The sequence below is a fragment of the Mus musculus genome, chromosome 7 (assembly GCF_000001635.26).
Source record: "Mus musculus strain C57BL/6J chromosome 7, GRCm38.p6 C57BL/6J".
NCBI classification, from domain to species: domain Eukaryota; kingdom Metazoa; phylum Chordata; class Mammalia; order Rodentia; family Muridae; genus Mus; species Mus musculus.
This window is the reverse complement of record NC_000073.6, coordinates 137,231,375-137,241,374: the sequence shown is the minus strand read 5'-3', so window position 1 is coordinate 137,241,374 and position 10,000 is coordinate 137,231,375. Positions and strand designations below refer to the sequence as shown.

General features: G+C 46.8%; 1 protein-coding gene and 1 long non-coding RNA gene across 23 annotated transcripts in view; one reads left to right on the top strand and one right to left on the bottom strand.

The window, feature by feature from the left end:
• Positions 1 to 6,692, bottom strand: part of Gm10578 (predicted gene 10578) — a 7,927-nt gene extending 1,235 nt beyond the window's left edge. The window contains exons 1-4 of the long non-coding RNA NR_045885.1: positions 6,473 to 6,692; positions 4,450 to 4,472; positions 2,930 to 3,089; positions 1 to 1,238 (exon numbers count right to left, since the gene is read on the bottom strand). The exon at positions 1 to 1,238 is cut by the window's left edge and continues 1,235 nt beyond it. This is a non-coding gene — a long non-coding RNA (predicted gene 10578). The remainder of the gene's footprint in view (positions 1,239 to 2,929; positions 3,090 to 4,449; positions 4,473 to 6,472) is intronic.
• Ebf3 (early B cell factor 3) overlaps positions 1 to 10,000 on the top strand; it is a 129,135-nt gene that overhangs the window by 81,431 nt on the left and 37,704 nt on the right. For all 22 annotated transcript variants that reach the window (NM_010096.3, NM_001113414.1, NM_001113415.1 and 19 more), the window contains one exon: positions 5,387 to 5,468. In NM_010096.3, the coding sequence (NP_034226.1) occupies positions 5,387 to 5,468 (82 nt within the window). The remainder of the gene's footprint in view (positions 1 to 5,386; positions 5,469 to 10,000) is intronic.

The window sequence follows — 10,000 nt, the reverse complement described above, 5'->3', positions numbered from 1 at the left end:
CGCCCCTCCCCTGCGCGGTCTCCTTTGGGGCAAGAACTTGTGAAGTGAAATTGACATAATACAGCATTAACCATTTGGGACGTAAACAGTTCAGAGGCACTTGGCACACTCATGAGGTTACGGGAACAGAGCCTCTCTCTAGCTCAGAAAGCTTCCCTCACCCTCAGAGGAAACTTTGTAAACCTGAAGCAGTTGCTCCTCATCCTCCTCACCCTGGCACCCCGCACCCCGCACCACAGTGGCTGCCGCCTTGAAGCCGAGATTTCCGGCGGGTTGTCAGACTATCTGTTTTTTTTTTTTTTTTCTCCTCACTCAGGATATTATGAATTAAAATAGTAGTAACTAAAGTTGGAGAGGCCCATCTGCAACTGCTGGGTGTGTCCCTCCCAGAAGCCCCCAGTGTCATCAGTTCCTGACCTATAAGGGGATTGCTTTGGGGTTTTGGCTGATGGCCTGGAGACTTACACGCCATCACTTGAGTGTATTGTTCATTAAAGGCTCAGACCTACAGCTCAGAGTGAGCCACTCAGCCCCATGATACAGCACCCATCTTTTTCCTTTGGGCTTCCAGTTTCCCAGGCTACATATGACTGTGGGCTAGGAGAAGGTTGTGCCTCTAGAGACAGGCTGGAAGCAGGTGCAGGAGGGATACTGGAGACGCCAGAACTCTCTCCTTGGCACTCCGCTACTTAACTTTCCAGAGGCCAGGGCACATTGGGACCGCTTCGCTGGAGCACGTGTCTTTCACGAGGGTTAGGGCGTCCAGTGTTCTGTAGCTCACTCACATCTTCAAACTCTGGCAAAACTCAACTCTGGAACAGTCCACTCCTTGACAACTAAAACCCAACTAAATGAAAGTCCCTGTAGAGCGGCACTGCACAGCCTCAGAGGACCTTCACCCTTCAAATAAGCTGTGACTAGTGACTACCCGGGCTTGAGGGTGTTTGAAGAGGCTCCGAGGGAGACTTCTTCCAAGTTTCCCCCTGTCCTCCCCAGCCACAAGGGTACACCCTCGGAGCCCGCAACATTTCTACAGAACGGATCTATTTTTCCTTTGACCAGAGGGAAAGAAATCATTACTGCATGATTAGTGGCTTCGGTTAGGTAAAAACATCAGCGTCAGGGAGGAGGGAGGTGAGTGGTATTAATTACCTAACCCTTGCTGGCAGGCTGACTTTATCAGTGACTTGGCCACTGGTAGCTCCGCTCTTGATGGACGTGGGTGAGTTCGGAGCCGCCTGGAAACATGAAGGAAGGGCTGGTGTCAGATGAGAGGCATCTCATCAGCTTTTCTCTGACAAACCAAATTCATTCCTTATGTAATTGATAACGGCCTTGGCCAATTATTTCCCACATTACAATACACAGAGGCCCCCTTTACAGGTTTTGCAGGGCTGTAATTAGCTATGCTAATATCCCCTTTATTGGCCCTAATATTGCTCAACACCTTTTGCCATCCTGGAGCCCACTAGAGCCCCATGGCCTGTCAGGACTACTGATTATTGAGAAGGATAGCTTTAATCAAACATAATTGCAGTTAATTTTTCTCTCCTGCTCTCTGTTGCCAGCGTCTAATGCCACGGACTCCTTGATATTCCATTAAATTACAATTAAACAGCCTCCTTTGTCTCTGATTGTCCTGAACACCACCACAAAGTTCTGTAGCCGTTTAAAGGAGAGCTGTTTGGTCCTAATTGCCTGCTAGCTCACAAAGGGCCAATTTACACAATACCCATGTAGAATTTAAACAGTTCATAATGTAATGGATATTACACAGGAGCCTAACACTACAATTAAAATGATTTTCATCAGATAGAGAAGCTTCGGTTAATCAGCTTCATAAAAGTAAATATAAATGAACTAATTCATAGCTTAAACACACAGAGATGGAGCCGACTTTGAAATTAGTTACTGTGGTGGGGGCTCTGCTCACCCCGTATCCTGGGATCCCCACGTTGGGCTCTGGTGGGAACAGTGGGTCCCGTTACTTCTAGTCTCTCCGGAAGCAGCTTTGTTCCTCTGCTGCCCGGTACTCATGTTAACATTGGAGTTGTGTGTTTGGTCTCTGACACAACATCACCAAAGCAAAACTCTGAGCACTCCTCATTGGGTGCAGTGGGCCACACCCTTCCACATCGGGAGGATAGGTACCCTATCAGGAGAGGATTTCCACCTTAAACTGTTGGCTACTGTGTTAGTCCCACTGTCCTTCCGGGCAAGGGCCTTGCTGTGTTCGCATGTTCCAGTCCCTCGTGATAGAATCTCAGGCACTAGAAGAGTGAGCCAGCCCTTTCAAGAATGACTGAGAGCAGCATCATGGCATCTTCCCTCATCTGGGAACACTGAGGAAAGTCTGTTTCTACAGTGATGGATGGCATCTGACTTTCTGCCTGAGAACTTTCTGGAATTTTTTTCATGATGTTTCAGATGGAGTATTCCTGGGGATAGCTTGGCACGGAGCGGTTTGTTTTTAGCCCCTGTCTTCCCCTCTGCCTGTAAGAAAGAAGTAAATAAAGCCCGTATTTCAAGCTTGATTTACTCTGGTACCCATTGTGAACGATGATGAGTCTTTAGGGAAATAAAGACGGGGTCAGGGAATTAGTGCACATAACGGTCATTTTGACGTTGGGCCAGCAGATGCCGAGGGAAAAACACACTGTACACAATTAAGCATAATGTACTAATGACAGGTTAGAATTTTTATCGCCTCTTTGCGATCGAGCAGCAAATCCACGTTTAGCAATAATAAAGAGTTTATTGGTGCTAAAGCCAAAGATTTTCTGACAGAGGGAGGATTTTTCCTTTCATAACAGGAGTACTAAATCCTTTGTGTACCAGACTCTGGAACTGAGATATGTAAAGTGGTTGTCAGGTTTTTCTTAGGAAACAGCCAATTAAAGGGTAATTGAGTAAAGGATGTGGGAATTACCACTGGGTTTCGTGCGTGGGCCTTCGGTTTCTCACCCTTTTCCCAAACACTGCAACAGCACACCTCATGGAGCGCGTCCACTCCCACGCAACAGTGCGCAGTGTCAGCAGGCTTGCTTTGGCTGGGCTCCGTTTCCCACCTATGAATCCTTAATTGCATCCTAGAATTAAACAGAAGCAAAACCAGGGTTAAAATAAGCCCTTTTTATGTAGGGAGGTTTTCCTCTGGCCTGGCTTGTGGTGTACTTTGTGCCACTGGGGCCTGGGAGCTTGGTAAGGACCCTGTTCTGCACAGGGGTTGTTCCCAGTAGATCTTCCTCATGGGCCCACGACCACTGCTGTTACACACTCTGCAGAGAAGCAGAGCTGTGATTGCCAGCAGCAAGAGAGAAAGAACAAGCATGAACATGTGTGTGTGCTGTCTGTGCCCACGGCGGCTCCCAGCTGCCCCCTGCAGTGCTCAGTGTGTTTGTGGTACCCAGCACCCAGTCGTGCTCTTGTAGTTTGTAAATTGATGATAGTTAAACTCCAGAATGCCCCAAAGATGCTTAGGATATCTTTAAAATCCACTCTTCTGTCTGAGAGGTAAGAGAGCCAAGCTGGCTAAACAGACATCAAGGAATTTCGAGCAACCTCCTTGCGGGGGGGTGGGGTGGGGGTGGGGGGGAGAAATCTTTCATTTTACAGAGAAGCCCCCGACACTAGCTCAGTGCAGGTACCTTTGTGGATGAGCAGCATCCTGGCCGCGCCTGCTCAGAAGATTAGCCGGGTGGTAATGTGGGGCATAATTGCACCGTGTGGCTGTCCCTGAAGTGAAAACCTAATTGCCTGACAGGACGGTAACTTTGTGGCGCCCTCACCTTGTTAGGCCCTTTCTGATGCAGTTCAAATGCAGTGTGGCCGCAGGTGCGCTTAATTTACCTCGCTGCAGAACGTGTGGAGTTTAATTGCACAGTGGTTGTTAGGAAAAATTGGTGGGTGGAATATCAAGTGACTTGCTGTAGCTGATGGCAGATGGTGTTAAGAGGCATTGTGAGCTAAGTGTATAGGTGAGGTGAGTTAATAAAAGATGTAAATTCTGTCCCAAAGTAGGGAGGACTCCTGGTATGTAAGAAAATTTAATTGAATGACCACCGTTCTTAGCCTCATCAAAGGGTTTCTTTCTGCCCTCCTTGGCTCCTCCAGGATGTGTTGGGAAGAGAAATGAGTCTTAGCCTGTGGAGTCTTTTATTTTCTTATATTGTAATCACTAACGAAGAACCCTGAACATGAAAGACCAAATTCAAGGAAATTTTATGAAGTACCATAAAACATCAATCAACTTCTAAACAAGACAGGTGACACTCAGGGAGAAAACAGAGTAGGTATTTTATGCAGCTTTGCCACATAGGCTCTTAACCACAGTAGCAGTGTGCTAGCAGGAAATTCACTTTTTGCTCAGACTCTGCGAATAGAGATGGAGATGGGGTAGGGATAAGATCCATGAGCGGGCGACTTATATCCAGGTTGACCAGTGCTCACCTGTTCATATTAAGACAGCACATCTGTCACGGTGGAGAGATAGCGAAGTGGGGTGATTATATTTTCATCAGAGCCTTGAAACACACTGTCGGGACTCCTGACTCTTTCTGCTGTATACAAGGCCAGATCTGATGGGAAGTGAAGCTTGTTTCTGTGCTTGGCGTCTTCATCCTCACCAGGACTGGGGCCTGTTGCTCCTGTGCTCAGTCTGAGCAAGACTTTTTGTGCAATACCAAAACCCACCAGCTAGTCCCTTAAAAACACATAAGAGACCATCCATACCCCATTCTCTTCTGGAAGGTTAGGCCTAGTGAAACCATTTTTCTTTCTTGCTTTTTTAAAAATTAAATTTGTTCTTGGACTATTTTATACCTGCATATACTTCATTCTGATCCCGCTCACACTCTACTGTAACTTTAAAACTTGGTCTTTGATAGTGTATTTACTTTGGCAAGATAAACTCTGGAAACCAGCTACCAGACAGGTGTAGCACACTAAATAGAATTTCGACTTTTTTTTTCATAAATTAATTTTAGGATACTTTTATGCTAAAAGTCAATTGTTGCTGATCGAAAAAATCCAAACTTTACTAGACATTCTGCATCTTTATTGTCTGATGCTGGTGTTTCTGTCTGGGGTGGGTGTCTCTCTTGAAAGCTAATAGTTACGCAAAGACCCTTGCAAGAAGAGGTCCCTCAGAAAGACACAGTTGTTGCTATTAATCTTGGGACTCTTGTGTTGGACAGCTGTGCCAAGTTACCACATACAGCGGAGACCAGGAGCATCCCTAGCCAGCCCTACATCTGCACTCAGCATCCCCTGCTCTGAGGCAGCCAGCAGAGCTCTGGAATCTACAGTTATTCCTTGCAAGTGTCTTTGTTGTTGACGTTGTCTTCTGTGAGCCAACCCTAACTATCCATTCTTTGTGTTTTTGTAGATTCTTTCTAAAGTTCTTCCTCAAGTGCAATCAGAACTGCCTGAAGAATGCGGGCAACCCTCGGGACATGCGGAGGTTCCAGGTATGAATCCCTCCCAGGTGCCAGCCCAGCCGGCCTGTCCTGCCACGTTTTCAGAGTTCTCAGTTTCTCAGAAAGCTCTTCCGTTCCTCAAGGCTAGCGGCACACTGAACTTGATTCTTTTGGATAAAAATATAAAAATAGAGATGGCTCAGTGGTTAAGAATGCTGACTGCTCTTGCAGAGGACCCGGGTTCAGGTCTTAACACACACACTGAGGCTCCCGACCACCTCTACTTCCAGTTCCAGGGCTCTGACACCTCTGCTGTCCTCCAAGGGCATCTGCACTCATGTGGTCCATCTACTAGACTCAGGCACATACATGTACACACGAATTAAACAATTTAGAAACAGACAAATAAAATACATTTTAAAATGATCTAGTGTTTTCAGTATATTTCTGTGTCAGATATGTGAGTCTGTGCAGGGACAGGGCAGATGAGAAGATCATGATTTCCATAGCCACCGAACATCAGCTCTGAAAACTTGTCCAGGCTGAGGATGCACATTTTAGGGATAAAATGGGTGGTTGATTGACTGTCACTGTGTATGGGGGTAGTAAGTGGGAAGAGGACCATTATGCAAACTCTCCAGGATGCCTGGTGTCTAGAACCTTTCCATAAAGCGTCTGGACTCGCTTAGCACAGGCCTCTACAAATTCCATTAGCCTCCATGATTCCCAGGTGTCTGGCTCCCTTCCTCCAGAGTCCAGCCACTACGAGTCTGGGCTGGATCTAGGCTAGCACATGCACCTCTGCCACAAGGAATTGGTCTGTAAGGGAGAGGGGCATTTGCTGGCTTCAAGGACCAGCTATGGCAGCATCCATATTTTTCTTGTCTCTGTGGATGATCAGAAGGCTCTGTCAGGGTCAGGGGCCCTCTCTGTATGAGCTTGGCTGCTTTGCTGATTTTCATTGCAAAATCAGAAGAACCAAGTGCAGAATGAGACTGAGTGCTAGGTTAGCTACACTACTGAGGGGGTCCTATCTGGGATGTCAAGTAGCTCACAGTGTTTGTGGGGTTCTGTGTGTAATTCAGGCCTTCAGGGAAGTGCGTGACGTCCATCTTCTGCCTTCACAGCTCTTTAGGGAAGCAGGTCTTTAAGTTCACCCATGCTGGCTATCATGGTTGGGGATAGCAGCTCTTGTAAAGTCCTGGGCCAGATCTCCTCCCCACTTTTTAAAATAAACACAGGAGATCACAAGGCATGGGCACAATTGGTCCATCTAGGCAGAGGAGGTGACACCAGGCTGAGTAGCAGGGTTCTGTTTGCCTCAGCAATGCTGGAACACGGCACCCATCACTGTGCATTGTGAGGCCATAGTGGCTCCGGTCACTTCACTCTCCCCTGCTTCTCAGAAGGTTTACCTGGACATCTGGCACATTGTGGTTTATTGACACAAGCAATGGTGCTGCAGTCCTTGTACCTTCCTATGGCACTGCAGGGTTGGCCCATACTTGACGGTGCAGTGTGTCTGGTTTTTCCATTTCCCCCAGTGACTGTTTTCTGTATAGATGAGCAGAGACAACGTCTTTAAACATTTGTATTTCTGCCTTTTCATTTTTTTTTTAAAGATATATCCTGGTTAAGTCTGTGTCTCATTACCAGCAGGTCTCTGTACCATACTCAGAAAGTTCTCTTAACACTCAGGGCAGGTCTACAAGCCCAGGGAGATTCTTGGCAAAAAAGAGCAGCCCCTAGGTTCCCTAAGCAGAGATTACTGGGCCATAGATGACACCATAGTGGTGCTAGAGCAACTAGAGCAATGCCAGATCTTCAGACCAGAGAATGGCTAACCCTCAAACTAGAGTGGGCATCGTGGCTGTAGATCTTCAGACCAGAGAATGGCTAACCCTCAAACTAGAGTGGGCATCGTGGCTGTAGATCTTCAGACCAGAGAATGGCCAACCCTCAAACTAGAGTGGGCATCGTGGCTGTAGATCTTCAGACCAGAGAATGGCCAACCCTCAAACTAGAGTGGGCATCGTGGCTGTAGATCTTCAGACCAGAGAATGGCCAACCCTCAAACTAGAGTGGGCATCGTGGCTGTAGGTCTTCAGACCAGAGAGTGGCTAACCCTCAAACTAGAGTGGGCATCGTGGCTGTAGGTCTTCAGACCAGAGAATGGCTAACCCTCAAACTAGAGTGGGCATCGTGGCTGTAGGTCTTCAGACCAGAGAGTGGCTAACCCTCAAACTAGAGTGGGCATCGTGGCTGTAGGTCTTCAGACCAGAGAATGGCTAACCCTCAAACTAGAGTGGGCATCGTGGCTGTAGATCTTCAGACCAGAGAATGGCTAACCCTCAAACTAGAGTGGGCATCGTGGCTGTAGATCTTCAGACCAGAGAATGGCTAACCCTCAAACTAGAGTGGGCATCGTGGCTGTAGATCTTCAGACCAGAGAATGGCTAACCCTCAAACTAGAGTGGGCATCGTGGCTGTAGATCTTCAGACCAGAGAATGGCTAACCCTCAAACTAGAGTGGGCATCGTGGCTGTAGATCTTCAGACCAGAGAGAGAATGGCTAACCCTCAAACTAGAGTGGGCATCGTGGCTGTAGATCTTCAGACCAGAGAGTGGCTAACCCTCAAACTAGAGTGGGCATCGTGGCTGTAGATCTTCAGACCAGAGAATGGCCAACCCTCAAACTAGAGTGGGCATCGTGGCTGTAGATCTTCAGACCAGAGAGTGGCTAACCCTCAAACTAGAGTGGGCACCGTGGCTGTAGATCTTCAGACCAGAGAATGGCTAACCCTCAAACTAGAGTGGGCATCGTGGCTGTAGATCTTCAGACCAGAGAATGGCTAACCCTCAAACTAGAGTGGGCATCGTGGCTGTAGATCTTCAGACCAGAGAATGGCTAACCCTCAAACTAGAGTGGGCATCGTGGCTGCACTTACCACATTTTCCATTCAGACAATCTGATGTTTCTGAGATCTTGTTATAAAGGCAAAAAGAAGAAGGAAAGAATTTAGGGACAATGCCACTGGTAGCTGAGGGTGTGTATAATATCATGCCCCCTGCACCATGATTTTATGGGGCTAGAGTTTTAAAAAACAGTGTTCTACACACATATCCTTATATAAGCTTGTAGCTTTGAATTCTCTTTTACACACAACATCCTTTTAATTTGTTTGCTTGTTTGTACGTGTTTCTTTAAGATAGGGTCTGGCTGTGTAGCCCAGGCTGTCCCCGAACTTACTATTTTTCCTGCTTTAGGCTTCTATGCGCTAGGATTATAGGTGTATATCACTATGCCTGACAAAACTATTTATTTGTCTTTCATCAGTTAAACAATCAATTTACTTCATTTGTTGTGTTAATAGGCCTTTTCTTCGTGCCATTCCAGGTTTATAAAAGGGCCTCGCAGTGATTTTGAGAGCTCCCTGATCCCTCGCCCTGTCATAAGCACATTTGGTGCAATGTAGTCTTATATCTGAAGGCCACCTGCCGATGGTTACCACTCACTGAGGCTTGGTGTAGCCTTGGTAGCCTTGGCCTGTCACCTTCAATTTATCTGGCAGTCTTCACTCCCCTCTCCCCCTACCCAGTGATCTCAGGAGGAGCTGGCCCCAAGACCTGGCCAGGTGAGGCTGTAGGAGCTCTTGAGCATCTTTTATGTCATTCCAGGCTCAAGCTCCACATTCAATATAGGCTCAGCTCTTCGCTTTTCCAGGCCCTCTGATCCCAGCCTTGTTAGAAACATTGCAGTCAGGCCGCCTTTTGCTGTTGCCTAGGTCTGCTGAAGTGCGCCATTTCTGAGACGCTTGCTGTGAGCTCACTGGGAAGAAAACAGTTGGCACCAGCAAGGTGGTTTCTCTGTAGGGTGGCTTCCTTTTCTCGTCCCATGAGGCAGCCATCAAGCCTGCCCTCTCTCCCTTGGACATGTGCTGAGCCTCTTGTGGGCCCTTGCCACCTTTCCTTAGGATCCTTTTCCTGCATTGAAAAACATGTCCACAATTCAAATTTAGGTTGGTTTTTTTTTTCAGGTACAAAGGATTTCCTTCTCAGATATTAAATATAATTGTACAGTTGACCCAGGGATCATCTGCTGATGGAGTAGGAATAGCAGTGAGAACCCTAACTTTACAAAGCTTTTTTTTGGGGGGGGGGCAATTGAATCCTCCCTCTTAGGTCTTCAAGAGAGGCTAGTCTCAAGTGAACTAATTTAAATTAGATAAACTATCTAATCAATATGTGAGCAGATCAATCAAAACAGAGGTTTTCAAATGAGTGGCTAGAGGGGTATTTCGGAAGCTAATGGCTAGAAGAATATTTCTCTGAATTGAATCCACTTGTTAGCATAATAAGAGATTAAACCCTAATTAGTGGCACAGGGCTTTTTTTTTTTTTTGAAAAGAAAGAATCTTGAGTCAAAACAAAACAAAACAAACCACCCCCATTAGCCAAAAACAAAACAGAACAAAACAAAACAACCCAGCCAGAGCTGAGGATGCACTTCAGTCAGTGGAGAATCTCCAGAATGAATAAAGTCTCTGAGTGCAGCCTCTGAGCTGGCTTTTATCTCCCTCACA